Source organism: Phycodurus eques, chromosome 16 (genome assembly GCF_024500275.1).
Source record: "Phycodurus eques isolate BA_2022a chromosome 16, UOR_Pequ_1.1, whole genome shotgun sequence".
NCBI lineage: Eukaryota > Metazoa > Chordata > Actinopteri > Syngnathiformes > Syngnathidae > Phycodurus > Phycodurus eques.
In genome coordinates, this window is record NC_084540.1 from 277,052 (window position 1) to 296,303 (window position 19,252).

At 42.8% G+C, this 19,252-nt stretch overlaps 1 protein-coding gene across 4 annotated transcripts in view; it reads left to right on the top strand.

Moving 5' to 3' along the window:
- The first annotated feature begins 968 nt into the window (after positions 1-968).
- The window catches only part of plppr2a (phospholipid phosphatase related 2a), a 42,546-nt gene continuing 24,262 nt past the window's right edge, over positions 969-19,252 (top strand). For 3 of the 4 annotated variants that reach the window (XM_061701479.1, XM_061701481.1, XM_061701482.1), the window contains exons 1-2: positions 969-1,363; positions 9,285-9,405. In XM_061701479.1, the coding sequence (XP_061557463.1) occupies positions 9,337-9,405 (69 nt within the window). In that variant the 5' untranslated portion in view covers positions 969-1,363; positions 9,285-9,336. The other variant, XM_061701480.1, reaches the window with a different exon arrangement.

Here is a 19,252-nt window from a genome sequence, read left to right on the forward strand (position 1 = left end):
GGCTAGATCTGGCATTGGTAATTTCATGGACAGGTGTAAACCCAGTGCATTAAAAATGGAACATCTGCGCTAGTGTGTCACAACTGACTTCAATCCTGTCCAATTGAAGCGGCTTCTCTCATTCCCTTTATATACAGTATATCTCGCATATCTGCGAAAGAGGACGCAGCGATCCGTGCGAGACTGGGGCATTGAACGTTCACGGCTACCCTTATTAAATACAGAATGAGCTGGTGAAAACCGCTGGCAACTTAATTGCCTCAATTGAACTCGCTGTGCCGACACGCCCAGCCTGGCACATATGGGTCTGCCAAATAGGCAAATGTGCAAAAATCAAGTTAGTTTTTACGCTGAAGCGCAGTTCAGCAATTATCTTCATCTTGGAACAAATACTCTGAATTCACTTTACAGTGTCTTCTTGATGAAGATGATTCCATCTGCTTTCGATTTGCCCCAAATCTGAAACTTTTATTCGTCCTTTCATGCGAGCACCGCCCCAAAAAAGACAACATCATGTATCATGTCCGTGGTCTTTCTTACCCGTTCTGACAAGAGATGTTCCATGTGCCCCTGAATGGGCAGATCAGTACCCACGTATCATTATATCATTAACCCACATTCAGCGCGAGCTCAGCTAGAGGCAAGCAGTAGTGCAGACTTACTAAAAAAAACAAAAACAAAAACAAAAACCCTCTTTTTTAGGCTCCCCACCTCCTCCCGAGTCTGCAGTCTCCCTCCTACTTTGCACTAACGTTTGGGGCAGGTTCATGTCCTCTTCGTTTGTCACGACATTCACCAAGAGGCAGGGGGAAGAAAGTGCAGAAAAGGCAAAGGGAGGAAGGATGGAGGGAGGAGAGATGGACAGTGGAAGACAAGGGGAGGGGAGAGGGAACACAAGCTCAGAATACAAATGAGCAGACACATATAATGCATTCCCTCCCTCGCTCTCCCTCTCTCTCACCGTTTCACACACATGCGTCGACACTCGTACTCCTTCACGGACATGCTTAACCTCTCTCTCCATCTCTGCGTGCTCTGCAGCTGCAGCAGACCATTGCGCCCACATTGCACAGGAGGTTATTTCAGCCACTTAAGTCATTAGTCATCATTGGTGTTTGGGACAAGCTCATGAAAAGGATGGCAAGCGTGTGGACTGTGCGCGTGTGAACGTAAACGCGCGAGGCTTCGGAGGCTGCTGCGAATCTTCATCCGGCTGTCTGAGGAATCCGTGGACTAGGAGAGGGCAAGAAGCAGAGGACATAGATTTGGAGATAGATTTGTCACAGCACGTAAACATCATCATCGTCTGATCAGACATGGTCACCGCATAGGAATCTGGCGCCACGGCAACGAGGTACCTCAGGTAAGTAGGGAGAGAGGGAGGAAAGGGGATGAATGCTTGGATGGATTGCAGGATTCCCTCTTTCTTGAGAGGGAGATCTTCACCAGCCATTATGCCTCTGGGGCAGAATCTGCATGTGCAATGGAAGGCACTATTTTACATATTCAACACTTCAAGTGAGTAACTTGTTTGTTCCTATGATTTTTGAGTGTGCCTGTGGGTGTGCATGATGTGACGGGAGGAGTGCATTTTTGCAGTGTTTACTCCCCAAACAATGCCCAATTGTACAGCACAGAGTTAATCCTATTAAGGTAGTACACTTTTGTTTGAGTAGTATAGAGGTGTAGGTAGAGGATTTGCTTGCTCACTTTAGGCCTATTGCATATGCTTGTCGTGTACATACACTGGATGACAACAATAGTCTGAGCATTTGCACAGTCTGAGCATCTTGTATCATCTGACTTATAAGGTAACTAAAATATTAGAAACACTATGCAATCCAGTTCTACACCAAACAGAGTACACCCACAATAAAAAACAATTGTTCTATGAACATTCTTCTGACAGCGTTCTACAAAATTGAGAATTATCGTTGTTTTCGTATGAATTTTCGTTATGGTGATGCTAACGTTGTGGCCCGTCTACAGCATGTAACATTCTGCAACATGCTCCTCACCGCTCTCTTGAATATTGAGGTTGTGCTATTGCTTGCTATGAAGTGCACTGAAACAGAAGAATGACTGACTGACTGACTGACTGACTGACAGTTGGCATTTGAATGCTGCATCACTGCACCTTCTCTCGTGTTACTGTTGCTTGATGAGGGTTTTATGCTTAAAATGAGATGTAAACTCCATGGCAAGGTTTTAATACTGAGAAAAGAGAGCATGAGCTGTACTGTTGTGCCGAATCTACTCATGCGTCAGGGGAGTATTTGCTCAAATGACCTCCGTACGTACTGTAAGTGTCCTGGGGCACGGTGATGGACTGCAGAGCCAGAAGAGAGGGCATATGGCTGCCCTCATTGCTGTGCTTTGACTGGAGTCCTTGGCGCAGCATGGGACACTAATGTCCTGCCCTCCACAATGCGTGCGTGTACTTGAATCCACTATTCCCTCTGTGGCTTGCTTTGTTCAGTCCAGAACACAATTTTAGTTGAGCTAGTGAGACGACTGGCTCTTTCTTATTGAGTTGCTTCCAGCAACTTTGTTTCTGTTCAGAGGTTAGTTGAAAGAGGTTGGATTTTCTCTGATTGATATGCAGAAAATCAGATTAGGATTCACCGAGGCGGCCTCCTTCATTAAAACCCTCTGAACTGCTTTTCTTTGTATCTGCCCATTCTCAGGAAATCTGTGCTCTTTAAAAGAGTCCCTCAGCAAATTGGAACTTGGACAGATAAATAGTAGCAAGGCATAACATGATCTGATAAGCTTTCAAATGAATATAAAATTGTATTCAGTCTTAAACTGTCGACAAAATGCCCACTGTGTTGAATAACTACAATCACTGGTTCACAACTGCACTAAACTCTCGTCAAGATTCCAAAATGGGCAATCTGGGCCAATTTCAAATCTTCCCGGGTGTCGCTGTTTGTATATTGTACAGTTAAACAAAGAAACCAAGATTGGCTTTTTAACGTGTCATAAATTCACACTGTTGAATACATTTCTAAATTCTCAGTATGTCTGGGGGAAGTGGATGCTGACATGGATGACATTGCTGTGCATATTCAGTATATCTGCCAATATGAGTTTTCAACAGATCCAGAAATTCAGCCAAGACAAAAAAAAGGAAGAAAAGGGAACCTGACCAAAAAGCTCCAAAGACAATTGGCAATCGATGAAGTGGTGGTTTGCTTTTTGGAACATTACGGAAGGTGCGAAAGCAAGCATATTTTGGTGGCTCATGTCTGTGATTTAACAGGGCACAGGTTGTGGTCAGACGTTTACATACGCTCATTATGGCCTCTAGCTCCATTTGCATTTGAGACTCGTAGAGACTGTCTCTCGCCCGATGGGATGGGCTCCAGCTCACCCGTGGCGCTAATGAGGACCAGCGTTACAGAAAATAGATGGATGGATGTTATCTTTCTTTCAGTTTGATTGATAATACAATGCACATCCTCAAAGATTTGTTGAATGAAGAGTGCTGTGAACAACCCTGTCAAATCGGAATGATTAAAAATCATGCCCTCGTCTCCGCTCTCAAACACATCCGCTGAATGCGTTGAAACCACGCCTCACCCAACTGTCAACTGTCACCAAATCAAATACCACTTATGCGGCCAGATATATGCTACCACGCTACACTATATATGCTACATGGTCTCGCAAGTGTCTTGTGCTTACATGTCTGAGTCACCAGTATCAGAATCCAATTGGGAGCCAGAAGACACTGACCTACCTGAGATTCGTACCTCGTTTCTCTTAGTCTGCAAATGAATTGTCGGGTTTTTCTCCCATTTAAAGTTAGCAATATGTATTAGATGCGTAACAAAACGTTAGCCGCTTAAAGTAGGGCTATCAATAAACATCAATATATTTTGTCACTTTATTAAATAGATTTGCTCATATGCTCAGACAACAAAGTAACAACCATCATGTCTTTTGCGTCTTTATACTTTCATTTTGAATGGGGACAGTGCACATTGATGCACTTTGATCCTCCAAGCATAACATGACATCATGTCATTGTGACCAAATAGCGAAATGTTTGTCTCGTGCATTTGACTTGTCAATGTGGGCAGCTGCAAATTTCAAATCAAGTGGAGCTCGAGGGTATGGATTTCTGAGCAGGGGCGTGTTTCTTGGCGCACCTGTCCAAAGGATATTCTCCCATGACTTTGTCAGGATGCATTTTGCCATTTTCCAGTCTTGTCATCCATCCATTTTCTATACCGCTTCTCCTCACCAGGGTCGCGGGGTGCCGGAGCCTATCCCAGCTATCTTCGGGCGGGAGGCGGGGTACATACACCCTGAACCGGTCGCCAGCCAATCACAGGGCACGTAGAAACAAACAACCATTCACACCTACGGGCAATTTAGACTTTTCAAATTACCTACCATGCATGTTTTTGAGATGTGGGAGGAAAACGGAGTACCCGAATTTGTACCCCGGTCCCCAGAACTGTGAGGCAGATGTGCTAACCGGTCGCCCACCGTGCCGGCCAGTCTCGTCATTTTCAAATTATTTCAGTGACTATTGTCTATTATTCTTTGTTTAATGGAAGCGTACCAACAGTTTTGTCCACGTGTGTTTTTAGCCTGTGTGTATAAATTGGAGTTTGACAGTGTGGAATCCCAAATAAAACTTCTGCAACCAATTCTTGATCTTAAAAATAAATAGTCATCAAAACCTAAAATTAAAGACACATTCATGTCCTTGATGAGTGAATGTAAAATCATGACCACAACTCTATAGAGTATACAGGATGGCAGCGTTACATTTGTGACAACTAACGCTTATGGAGCATATTCACTTTGGAAAAGATCTAAGCATCTGGAAACCTGCGGGCTAAAACAAAACTGAGAATGGTTCAGAAGAACATTCTTTCAAATGATGTGGAGGCCAGCCCACAAGTCCACCAGGGCACCAGTTATTATTCCAATTAGATTATCCCTGGCTTGGTGTCCCACTACTCAGTACGACTTTTTGATAGATCAAAGCTTCTCCCACTCATCTCTGGCCACCTAAGCAGTTTCTCCCAAAGCACACCAACTCATCCATGTACTTTCTTAGCCGGAGGGCCGAATTGCAAGAGAGATGTTCTGTGTGTTGCCTTCCAAAGCAAGAGGAGGAGGAAACATTTTATTCACCATCACAAAACAGTAAAAAAAAAAAAGCCCTGTCCCATCCTCTTGTCTCTCTCTCTCTCGGGTATTAAGTTGTCATTGTGATGGAAGTAACAGGAGTAGTTGGAAGTGATTCCTCCTTTTATTATTTTTTTTCTTGCCAGTACTGTTTCCGATATATTGAGTTTCTTACATTTATACACATTCAGATATGCACGCATGCTGTGCACATACACACGGATTCCAAATGATCTCTCTCAAAGCAGGCTTGGTTTGCACACAGCATTGTTCTGAGGTCTGCTAAAAGCTTGGCGTCATGCTTTATTCATCTGGCCTTTTCTTTCCACTGATGAAAGGATAGGATTCGAAAAAAAGAAAGTTGTGCACATTACCACTCACCTCTGCTTCATACTTCCTTTATGTATATATTTACAAGAATGATTATGATGATTTTTAAAAGACATTTCAGTGAGATCACAATAAAAACACAAAAGTACTCGTTAATTGAAATTGTTGTCGTAATTTCAGAAATTGTTTGCAAACCAAGGTCACAATCCACTCTTTCACAATTCCACTTCCTACCAATTTCTATATAACAACAGTTGAGTATATATACTTAATATTGTTTACAAAAATTATTAATTTGTTTTCTGACACTATGTGACTTTAAAGTAGCAAACATGTTTGTATTTGTCAGCAGGTTACGACATCTATCAACAGTAACTTGCATGTTCACTTACCTTCTCTTCGTCACATACAAACACCGAGCCTGAGAGTTTCGCACAGTTGTAGTTTCTCTTCTTTTTGATGTAAGAACACTACATCCTGGATGGTGGCCATTATTGGCCATTGTCTATTGTAACGTATTGTTCGTCCTTCCTATTTGTTGACACTGTTGCTTACCTGTTAAACTTGTAAACTTGAAAGACATGGAATTCGCCGCCTCCCCCACGATGCGGTCGAAATTCTGACCAAGTTGGGGGTTGACACTCCTACTGACAGGGGACCCTGCCAGACGTTCCGAGCAGAACATAACACTAGGTGGTGATCAGTTGACAGCTCTGTCCCTCTCTTCACCCAAGGTGTCCAAGACAATACGGACGATACGGTCCGACGACCACAAAGTCGATCATATCAGAATCAGAATCATCTTTATTTTGCCAAGTATGTCCAAAAAACACACAAGGAATTTGTCTCCGGCAGTTGGAGCCGCTCGAGTACGACAACAGACGGTCAATTGACAGAGAACACTTTGGAGACAGAAAGACATTGAGAAAAACAGTCGCTGAGCAGTAAAAGGTTGCTAGTTATCTGGTAATGCCGGTACAATTGTTATTTTTTTTTGACAATTGTGCAAAAAGATGCAGAGTCCTCCAGCAATTAGGGCAGTCTGAATGACTAATATAGCAATAGTCCGGTGGAAGGACCAGTGTGCAAAGGGTGCCGAGACTTCAAGGAATGTATGCAGTTTAAAGTGACTTGTAGCTCGATAATCTGGGACAATGTCGATTGTGCAAATGTTGCAGATACTCCTCAATCAGTGTGCAAGTGGTGCAGATGCTACTCTAGCATGAGTGGCCAGTAGTGGTCAACAACAGATATGCAAATAGTGCAGTGTGGCGAGACTACCACAGTGAGTGCACGAGTAATGTATAATTGGCCCGACAGAAATGTGACAAGAAACTCCAGACAAAGAATTGGCGCCATGTTGCAATGGACTCTCTTATCACGCCCTTCCAGGTCTCATTATCATTGCCCACGTGAGCATTGAAGTCCTCCAGCTGGACGAGGGAGTCCCCGGGTGGGGCACCCTCCAGCACCCCCTCCAAGGACTCCCAAAAGGGTGGGTACTCTGAGCTGATGTGTGGTGCATAGGCTCAAACAACATTCAGGACCCGTCCCCCTACCTGAAGGCGGAGGGAGGCTACCGTCTCGTCCACCGGGGTGAAGGCCAACGTACGGGCACCGCAATAAGTATGCCCACACCTGCTCAGCGCCTCTCACTGGGGACAACTCCAGAGTGGAAAAGAGTCCGACCCCTCTCAGGAGGACTGGTACCAGAGCCCAAGCTGTGTGTGGAGGTGAGCCCGACTATATCTAGTCGGAACTTCTCAACTTAGCACACCAGCTCGGGCTCCTTCCCTGCCAGAAAGAGGACGGGGATCGGACCAGCAAAGTTCCCACCTTCGGCCAATGCCCAGCTCATTTTACACCCGACCCCCTTGGCCCCTGCCACAGGTGGTAAACCCATGAGAAGGGGAACTCATATTACATTTTTAGGCTGTGCCCAGCTGGGCCCCATGGGTGCAGGCCCTGTTACCAGGTGCTAGTCATCGAGCCCCACCTCCAGGCCTGGCTCCAGACCCGCGTCCGGGCGAGGGAAAACCTGTTCCGTTTATCTTCAATCAGAGTTGATCAGTGCAATACAGCTTAATTGTCATTATCCATCCATCCATCCATCCATTTTCTGAGCCGCTTCTCCTCGTTAGGGTCGCAGGCGTGCTGGAGCCTATCCCAGCTGTCATCGGGCAGGAGGCGGGGTACACCCTGAACTGGTTGCCAGCCAATCGCAGTCATTATCCATCGTTGTCAACTGATATTATAAAACAAAGTAATGGCAGTGAGCACTTGTTTTGACCATTTAGTGCAGGGGTGTCATACTCATTTTTGTCGTAGGGTACTTTGTAGTTACGGTTTCCTTCAGAGGGCCATTATGACAGTGAAAACATTGACATGTTTAATTCCCTCACCATATTATTACATATACTGTACACAAATAAAAAGAAGGATAACTAGCTTTGAACTCACAAGTCAAGGATAATATCTTGTTCAAATATTGTTTAAGTTACTGTAAAAAGGGGTTTGGGAACTAAAAAAATTCTTGCAATTGTTATTTACATATAAAAATCGGGTCGACTGGTTAGCATATCTGCCTCACAGTTCTGAGGACCCGGGTTCAAATCCGGGTACTCCGGTTTCCTCCCACATCCCAAAAACAGCTATGTTAGGTAATTTGAAGACCCTTAATTGCCCGTAAGTGTTAAAGTGTGTGCAAATGGTGGTTTGTTTATATGCGCTCTGCGATTGGTTGGCGACCAGTTCAGGGTGTACCCCGCCTCTCTCCGAAGGTAGCTGGCATAGGCTCCAACACGCCCGCGACCCGCGAGAGGAGAAGCGGAACGGAAGATGAATGAATAGCAACTAAAAGTGGGAAAGTATGACATTGACATTGGTCAGACCATTCACCTCCGTCTCATGAAGTCATACCCCAAAGGCTCCCCTTTTCAAAAACATTCAATGCAGGGAACATGGTTTGTAAGTGAACACAAACATTCAATCAAATACTGCAACTGTCTCTCTGTCTATTTTTGGAATAATTCAGGGCAAAGCAAAACATCTGTCATAGCTGGACTGACATATTGTCAGATATCTCAGGTGAAAGAAATCTCGGCCAGAGTCGTGCTCCGACACGCCCCCGACCCTAGTGACGATAAGGATAAGCGGTACGCAAAATGGATGAATGGACGAAAATGTCAAATTTGGGTACAGATTTGAGCAAGAATCATGGAAGTTGATGCCCATCATTTGTTTTTGAAGGGCCACATAAAAGGCTGCGGCAGGCTGGATCTGGTCCCCGGGCTTCGAATTTGACACCTGTGATTTAGTGAGTCTCTTAACTCAAAATGTGAATAGGGACTGTATGTGTTTTAACATGTTTAACGGCTAATGGATATACGGATCGAAAAGACAGCGTCGTAAGACGTGACATTGGTTGTTTAGCTACACATCGTGGAACTGAACAGGTTTTAGAATACATCAAAAAGTCAAAATTGGGATTACGTGGACTCTTGGGGCTATCATCAAAATGATTCGCAGTGGCAGAAGCGCCATACGAAGGATCACGGTGGAATATAGCTGTGCACGTAACGTTTGAAACATAGTTTGGATATGACTTTTTTGCACATTTAACTGCAGCAGTTCAATGCAGAATGCAGAAGCACTCATTGCAAAATCCAATAAAATAGAACATTGGTGTGATCATGCAAGCATACATGCAGAGGATCTCAAGATTATCAGTCCTGCATTTGATTCCACTTCGTCTTACACTCCCAGTTTAGCTGCTGGACTAACCTAATGTTCTTTACTTCCAGACTCGGAGGTTGAGAGCTGAGACAAGGGAGGTTGAGACAAACACGCAGAGGCATGGCAGTAGAGGAGAAGCCAGGTGTGAAGAGCAGCAGCTCCATTGTCCCCTGTTTCCTGTTTGTAGAGGTAAGCAACTATTGAATATAGAGTACAATGATGATTTATTCAAAGCCTGAAATTGCCAGTGTCACTTTTGATTTCTGTGTTATTTTCTCTGGGCTTGGCTGTCACCCATGCAATTACTAGAATCCCTTTTATAGCTTTAAGACTAGATTGTCACGCTGCAATCTCAGTGTTACATAAATATTTCAAGATGTTCTGCGGATTTTGGGACAGCTCAGCAAACATGCTTTCTGCCAATCCCACTTGTGTCTCACATTCCGCCTTGTTGCAACACCCGGCCGGGGTAGCTGAGGTGTTCTTAAGTGGCTACAGTTGTTCTGTAGCACGTTGAGTGTTTTTCAGCATATTGGTGAACTGCATGATTCATGGAGGTAGTTTTGACATTGCAGTGCAAGACAAAAATGATTTTCAGCAGCTGTACTGTGCTTTAGAGTACCGTAGTTTTATACAAATCTTTCTGTGTTTGGACATACAGTCATGGACCAGTGCACAATGGGAAATTAGTAGTAAGCAAATAATTGACTGAATTTAAAAAGAAAAAGACAAAGAAAACAAAAACTTCTTGAGTTTTCCTGGTGCCCGGTGCCCCCACATTTACTTTCATATCAAAACACCACTTACGTGCAGTAGTAGTCGATATCTGTTCTTCAAGTTACCCCATGGGGCAAAGTATTAGACTTTCTCCACAGAACACAGACCAGAGGACTTGTTTGTTGTTTTTTTTCAGTACAGTACAGCGCTTCAAAGAAGACAATTTTAAAAACTTCTAAGATGTTTCAAAAACATCTGTGACATGGTTGTGTCAAACTATCCCAAGGAGCATGAATGATTTATGAGGCACTTTTCACACTCTATTTCTTGTCCTACTGAAAAAAGCCATTTTGACAGAGGGGCTGTGTCATGTGAGTGAGCAAATACCGCTGGGCCAATGGCGAGTTTGTCTTTTGTTAATCTGATGACAGTGTGTATGTGCTGCACAGACACGTCACCGCCACCGCGTTGACAACTACACCAAGCATTCAAGTATATTCCATTTATCAGAAGCTAATGCTGCTTGCTAACTGTAAAATGCGGGTGTTTCTGAGAGATCGTTTTTCAGACGGTGTAGCATGAAAATCCTAACCCACAGAAAAGGATTTTAAATAGGCAGATACTTGTCACAGCCAGCTCAAGGCAGCTAAGGACATACATTTGAATTGCAACTGTACATTTTGAATCAATGTTCAACAATTATCCATTTTGAAAGCTATTCCATCCAATAACAACAATGTTATTCACACCCTCCCAAAATGTAAAACCTTTTTTCAACAAGTTTGCCTTATGACTAATCGTGATCGCCATGCGGAGATGACACACTGTTGGATGTGACAATGTTGATCTAGTAATCAAGCAACCAACTTGTCCGCCAACATTGTCCCTTGTTCTCATCTTCAGAATAAGGTTGTTTGTCACACACACAAAGAAAAAAAAAATCACAACAAGCATTCCTTTTACTGGCCAAGTATGATAAATACACTTGCTATATATATATATATATTTTTTTATAGGGCAACAACCTCAAATGAATCCCCCCCGTGCCCTGCGACTATCATACTGTGGTTAAAGTGCCTGTTTAAAACCCCAGGATATATGGAAACATGACTATCCCAAATACACCAGCTGACACTCTAGCACTTCATTGTGTCATAAATAATTACTATGCACTTGCTTTTGTAGAAAAGGTCTGGGAACTTTTCGTGTTACATCCCTCAGTTTGTGCCAGTGCATGAAGTGAGCGGTTGTATTGAAACTGGCCTTTACCTGAAAACATCCCCTCTCATGGGAGGGGCTGGAATACAATAGCACTACTGACCTACTGCGCCCTTGTGAGCACAGGACACCCCCCCCCCCCCCCCCCCCCCCTTGGCTATAATACACTCGGAACGCTCTCTATTAGACCACTCTGCCATGTGCCCCCCACTCATATCATCTCTCAGTCCGCAGTCTGAGTCAGTTCCTTTGCGTGTGTGTGTGTGTGTGTGTGTGTATTAAAGACTATTTCTCTCCGTTATTACTGAGATGGATAGTGATTATCAGCGGTGGGTAGTAATGCGCTACATTTATTTACAGTTACATTGAAGTGATTTTTTTTTATAGATTGTATTTGTCAGAATCGTTTTAATGCAAAATACTTTTTGAAGGAATGACATCTTGAGTTCAGACACAGAGAGGTCCGTATCACAAATAATACAAACATACAGATATATACATACAGTTAAAATAAAAAATTAAAATCATAAAAGAAAAGGTAAAGCTAAAATCATCATGAGCACCAGTGGCTCTTTTAGTATATTGGTTAAGAACTCCATTTCACCAATCAAACTGAGCCAGGCAGTCACATGGCCTCACACTGAAGTAAAGTTTTCAAAGTGACTCATTTTCATAGTGTCGACAGAAAGTGAATTGAAGACAATTTGTTGTGGGGGAATTTGGCTCGATTTAGGCTATGCTTTTAAAGGTTCAAATTATGATGGTTTAAATTCAAGTTATATTCTTAAGCAATATCTGAATTTGCATATTCCCATATTATGTTTGTGTCTAGTTGACATTCATGTTTTAATCAGAAAAACAAATCAGAATTTAATCACCAGTTACTCAGTAATTGAGTAGCCCCCCCGCCCTCTGAATACTTACGGACTCTTACTAGAGTAAATATACTTTTTACTTCTACTTGAGTCATATTCTTCTTTCTTTTTTTTTTTTTTTTAAGTCATATTATTCCGAAGCAACAGTACCCTTGAGTACCATTTGTGGCTACTCGACCCACCCCTGATGATTAAATATTGTCAGTTGTACTGACATACAGTAAGCAAAATTGCCACAGGAAGTAGCAAAAAAAATAAATAGCAGCCTAAATTTCTGGGACTGATTAATTTGAATGTAGAAAATGTAAATTAGCATCAATGATAATATTATGATTATATTGAACATAATAATGCTGTTTGGAGTAGTTATGCTTTTAGTCATGATTTTTACACTCCTTTGACCGTACTATGCAAGTATGCAAACTTTATAATACAATCATATATATTTACTTAATATGTCCATCAATATCCAGTAGGCATGAATTCCTTCAGAAAAATACACTGTGGCAGGTGTCTGCACAAGCGTGTGCATGTCTACTCTATGGCAGGAAGAAAGCCCAAAAGAAAATGAAAATGTCCTAAATCGATTAGAAATAAGGAGTGAGCGCTGGTGTGTGTTGTACAATTTTGTGTTTGGGAGGCAGACGGACGACAGTGCCGAGACAAAATGACCTGCGGTTTTCTTTTGCCCCATACCTCGCCAGCAGTTACCATAGAAACCAATCCGCTACACTCATTTCCTATCTGTGTTCTTTTTCTCCGGCAATCCTTTCATTCACTGTGCCTTAATCGCAAGTCACAACCTTTCCCATCAGCGCTACCCGCTCAGCCATCTTGTTCTGCTTGTCGCCTCCATTTTCCCTTTGCCCTCTTCCACTTTTCTCCCCTTTTCTCTGCTGATGTGCTTATCTTTAGTGCGGCAACATGGGAGATTTGTGTGGCTTGGGAATAATGCACAGCAGCACTAATGCATATTGAGCGATCAAAGTAATATTAAATTTAGATGAATTATGAATTTAACAGGGATTTCTAGGGAAAATGTTTTCAAAGTCATGTTTTGAAACATGACTTTCAAAGTCATGTTTTGAAAGTGCGTCCCATTCAACCACTATAGCGTAAGTCGTACAAAAACCAGGGGCCGACAATCCGACGCTTGGCGAATTCGACTTCGTGATGATAGCGAGAGCTCCCACATCGAATGACACGAAAGGTCGGCATCGATACTTGGCCCGGCCAATCAGAGCAAAGCTCTTTTCCATATTTAAGTTGAGATGAGTGATCCGATCGGAGCAAAGCTTTTTTTCATGTTGCATATTAATAACTGATACAGCTCAACTGCCAGGCGAAGAAGACCAAGATGAATAGCTGGAAAAATGTCTTTCTGGGAATTTTCAACCCAAATCTTCTTACAAACCCAACAAAAAGAAATACAAAATTCTATATAAAAAACCACATAAAAAATAGATAATAAAAGAAGAACATAGTATAGACGGGAGAGTGAGTTGCATTTAAACCGCCCGTTTCTGACATAACCAGAAGTCGTCTGAAAAGAAAACGGCTATTTTCAGTTTGTTGCATGGATTGAAGTATTTCTCTGAACAAATTCAATGGTCCCTACGAAGGACAGTTGAAGCTTTTATTTTGAACGGTATTTATATTTCAAATCCTCTTGTGTGGTTTCATGACGAGGCACAATAGCATGAAGACAGAAACATTTGATTGTGAAGAGTCTCTGATTCCGTTTTTTATCCAGACCAGAGGAGGTTTTACCGTAACCCCTGTAACTTCTTCACTGAACTCTCTATCGTAGGTCTCCTTCAGAAACGCGTAGCACGGTGGCTGTGTGCATATGGTAGCTGGGCCTTCAGTGGGGAATTACCCGACTTCATCCATCTCGATCCACCACTATCACATTGCAGTGATAGAAACATCGATGTCACACTCTTGTCGGAGGGCGAACCCACCAGAAGCTCAGAGGGGAATTACGACATTGCAAAACGAGTGCCGCTGGCAGTGAAGATGGCCCGGAAGATTGGGGCATTGGCTCGAGGGCACCGAAGAACCTTTTCCTTTGTAGACGGACCACAAGAACCCGATGGACACATGCTCCGCCAAGCGGTCGAACCTCCGGCAGGACCGCCGGTCCCTATTCTTCTGCCGGTTCGATTTTACCCTCTCCTGTCGTCCGGGGTCCCGTAATGCCAAGTCTGATGCGAGGAGGACTCTGTCGAAGGCTAAGCACCGATTCTTCCACCCTGACCTGGGACATTGAAGGCTGCCACCGAGGGTCAGCCTTGTCCCAGCGCTTGTACATGCCACAAGTCCTAAGATCAGTGGTTCTCAACCTTGTTAGACGAACTGAACAAATTCAACACAGGTGCTGTATATATTTTATTAGTGCACAAAATGAACCATGAATCAATTGCACACAAAACAATTGTGTTCACATAACAAAACTAACAAAATGTATTTCACACACACAAAAATAGCCCAACTCAATATTTACTGCATACGAAAGAGACTTTTGAGGTTGTCCTACAGAGACAAGTTGAGAAATGTTTGGCTTCACCTTGCCAAGTGCCACTCTCATAACATTCTGACAACAAAGTCTTTTCCCGTTCTCTTGCTTTGATTAGCGTTAATACTACCTTACCTACTGCTTCACTACTAAAGATGCATTGTAAAAGTGGTATGAGTATCTCAAGGGCTTCCTTGGCAATAAGAGGGTATGCTACAGTTTGGTGACACAAAGAGGTTGAGAACCTTGTGGCATGGACACGCACGCACACACGCACATGGCCAGCGCTTCTGGTTCTGAAGGACCTGGGCAGATTAGTTTGACATGGCAACACATATAGGCAGAGACTGTTGGGAATCAATGAATACAATTACAGCCAAGTTCCGGTTGTAAATACAGGTCAGACATGTATAGACGGCACACAGATTGTCCGGATCATACATCATTAGTTAAGACTTCGGCAATGATGCCCCATCACTGTCCAGCTTTGGCTTGCACAAATTGTCAAACAATCAAGAATAGATTGTGTGGAATTTCCTTTCACAGGCAGGAGAATTTTCTGATGTGTTCACTTTGTATTGAGTTCACTGATGGTGCAGTTGTACATTCGCCTGACTTCGGTGCAGGCAGCCCGGGTTCAGCGACGGTGTGAATGTGAGAGTGAATGGTTGCTCTATATATGCCCTTCAACTGACCGGCGAGCGTTCCGGGGATCATCCGGGATCGGCTCCGGCTCCCGGTGACCCTGAACGGCGTCAACGGTACAGAAATTGGATGAATGGATCGTTTATTAAGATGAATCTAGCCCCCAGCAACAAGAAACAGCAAAGTTTATTTGGTTTCACTAAGTTGAACTATGAGATATCAATCACATTCAACTGAACTGTGGTGATATTAGAAGGTTATTTTCCAAACTTTTCTTCTTAAGTTTGCTCACCCTCAGGAATAGAGGAGGGCTGATTATTCCTTCTGAGGGAACATACACTAGGCACAACGTTTCATTTGCTAGTCAAAACATGAGCGTCTCCTTTCTCAAACGGTTTATCCGTGCAGACAATGGATCACAGCACACACACATATATATATATATATATATATATATATATATATATATATATATATATATATATATTTTTTTTTTTTTAATGTTTTTTTATCAGGCGGCACTTCAGACACACACACTATGGGATTGACACCCACCATTTTGGGTTTCATGTCAGTGGTGGCTTCACTCACACTTGAAGTCCACATAGAGGAGTATCTGTAACATTTGCACAACCGACATTGTCCCAGATGATCGCGCCACTCGTCACTTGAAACCACATACACTCCTTGAAGTCTCAGCGCCCTTTGCACAATGGTCATTGCACCGGACTATTGCAATATTAGTCGTTCGAACTGCTCTAAGTGCTAGAGGACTCTGCATCTTTTTGCACAATTGTTTTTTGTCAATGTCTTTATGTCCCCAAAGTGTTCTGTAAACTGTTGTACTAGAGCGGCTCCAACTACCGGAGACAAATTCCTTGTGTGTTTTGGACATACTTGGCAAATAAAGATGATTCTGATTTTTAGACCATTCACAGAAGAGGCTGAGAAAGACAGCCCATTCCCAAGGTTTGAAATTGCTTGATTTGCTGACTTTCCTCTCCGTGATTGCTGCATCAATAATTATTCTTCAATGATTCATGACAGATGTGAACACATTAGTCCTATTTGTTGCGGCCGCTCTGATCGGAGACAGGCCCGGCGGCCTCTTTATGTCTATGTTGTTTCGGCCTGCAGAGAACGCCTTGCTGGCGCTAAAGATCCTCCGCTGCCAATCTGAACAAGATAGAAATTACTATTCCAAACCTTTATTCAACCAAACATTTTCTGCTTGGATGGAGTCTCAGTCTCCAGAAATGTCTCGTAACACCAGAAAAACTCACTAGATTCGTGGCTCATCATTTTGTTTCTCTTTCAAAATAGCTGTCACTAAATATAGTCAGTAAAGGCACTAAATTTGACAACACACCCAATATGCCCTCTCTGCGCCCCAGTTGTCATGGTAATGCAAGCCGTGGACTGCATGCATGATGAAGAAATGCCCACCCCGCCCCACAAAACATACCGAATTAGTCCAAAATCCAAAGTATTATCGACTCGAATGGATATTAGGTGTGCTACCGGTATATGTTCGCTCTTGTACTGTATTTCAAATGTCAAAGATCATTTATTAAGGCACCTGGGAATTCTTTTAAACTATGGAAATATTGCATAATATGCCTGCTTCCAAAATCATTCATATCTTGTAACTTTTTCAATTATTACAGTGGGGAAAGTCACAGCTCCCAATGAATACTCATGTTCTGCAGCTGTTCACTATCTCAATAAGCAGCGATTTTCTGTCACTGGCTTATTGGGTTGATTAGTTTGGATACTATCGGTGGGCTAAATGTCCAATAAACATTAAATGACCTATTGATCCAATGAAAAGTCCTTCCTATCCTCAAAAACATTTTCACTATTTAATGGACAGATCCATTTTGCAGTATTGATTGTGTTAGTCCAAAGGGAGGGTGCAAAAGAAACTACAATCAAAAAGGGCCAAATGAGTCTTTTCCCTAAATCAATACATGAAGGATCTAGCTAGCTATCGAGTCACCCAAATACCTTTATATTTATTCGCATTGAGGATTATGTCTTTGAAAAAAAAAAAAAATGTTCAAACCCATTGATTTGGTTCATTCATTTTCATAAGATTGATACTAGTCTGGCGGCACGGTGGCCGACTGGTGAGAGCGTCAGCCTCACAGTTCCGGGGACCCGGGTTCAATCCCCGGCCCCGCCTGGGTGGAGTTTGCATGTTCTCCCCGTGCCTGCGTGGCTTTTCTCGGGGCACTCCGCTTCCCTCCAATTCATGCAAAAACATGCATGAATTGAAGACTCTAAATTGCCCGTAGGTGTGAATGTGAGTGCGAATGGTTGTTTGTTTGCGATTGGCTGGCAACCAGTTCGGGGTTTGCCCCGCCTCCTGCCCGATGATGGCTGGGATGGGCTCAGAAAATGGATGGATGGTTGGGAAACATTGGTTCCGAAAGCAATGCAACAGGCGTGATTGCAATTCCACCACTAGATGACACTGCTGCTGCACGGCAGAAACAGCAAAGTGATCCATTTGTAAATATATAACCAAGAATAGAATTAGTTATGGCACCACATCACTATGAGAATGTTCAAAATGGGATATGGGGATCTGTAATTGCTAGTCCTGTTGATATGGGTTATGTTGGTTTTGATAAAGAAAATTCATGAACTGTTAATGAAAGAAAAACATTCTAATCCTCCTGGCAATTTGATTGATTTCAGAACTGTTACATTATACAACTTTGGTCTTATTTGGGTCATCCTAATGAATGAGAAGTGAAAGTTCGGATGGTTTTGAATGCTTAGAAATGTTGTTGATGTTTGATTGCTTCTCTTTTCCTTTTCATTAGATATTATGGTCATATGGCCACACATTCTCTGTCTCACCAATTACATGCACTTCAGAACATGAACAAGACACAGAAAGTCGACAGAGGACGCATGAGTAGTCGTCGCCATGCTTATTTTATCTCCGTAGATGGGCCAGTGTGTTTTATAGTTAGTTGCACACTGATGGCTTCACACCTGACAAAGGAAGTCACCCTATCTTGCCAACAAAGCAACACAACCAGACACTTCCGCGTCGGCCTTTTCCACCGTCGGAACTTCAACGCACGTTCGAGAGAACAATCTGATCATGTGAGCAGCTTCTCAGATGAAAAAAGAGCTCAGAAAAAAAACGCATGATCTTTACTTCTACACAGATGCTGTGTATTAATAAACAGTAGGACACCAATGAGGAGAGAATAGAACTTTTATGATGGACGCAGATGAGTAGATGACACTTCAATTTGACCAGTGTCACATTTGAAGCCTGGAAATATTACGAGGACCCGTCGCTTTTATAAAGAGTAATTCAATTGCTGTCTGCACACTCACACTGCAGTATATATGATTCTTTTATCGTGTCTTTTGTCTATACACGAGTCATCTGTCGAGGTCAGAGAGTTTTTTCAAGTTCCTATAGAGGACAGAGAGAGTAACATCTGGTACCTCATCGATGATGTTTGAAAAGCATTTTTATATTGTACAACCCTTACGTTTATTCATGAATTCACATCATTTGTTTGTGCAGTCAATATATTTGTTTGCCTCTTTTTTAAAATGTATATACCAATACCGGATGACAAAGTCCAACATTTTATTGGTGTTTTTAATCAAAGTAGGCTTTTCAAAACAATTGTCCATCCCATGAGCTCAAGCTGACTTTGGGTGAGAGGCGGAGTACGCCCTGGACTGGTCGCTAGTCTAACGTAGGGCAGGGCACAAATGGTGCAGACCAGTGGTTCTCAAACGTTATACACCAAGTACCACCTAAAAGGTATTTAGCTCTCCAACTGCCACCATCGTGACCACATTAGAACATCGTATCGTAAGCCTAAATGTTCATAAAAAAAGGAGACAAACGTTGTATTCCTAAAAGGTATATATAATATTCTTGTAAGTCACTGTAACATGCAGTTTGAATACTAACACTGCGCTTGAGTATAGGAAGGGAAAAAATGCACTGACTGATTCAGATAAATGAAGCAGTGATTCTTTTGTCTCCCACGAGAGAGAGCCCGCACACCACGAGTGGTAC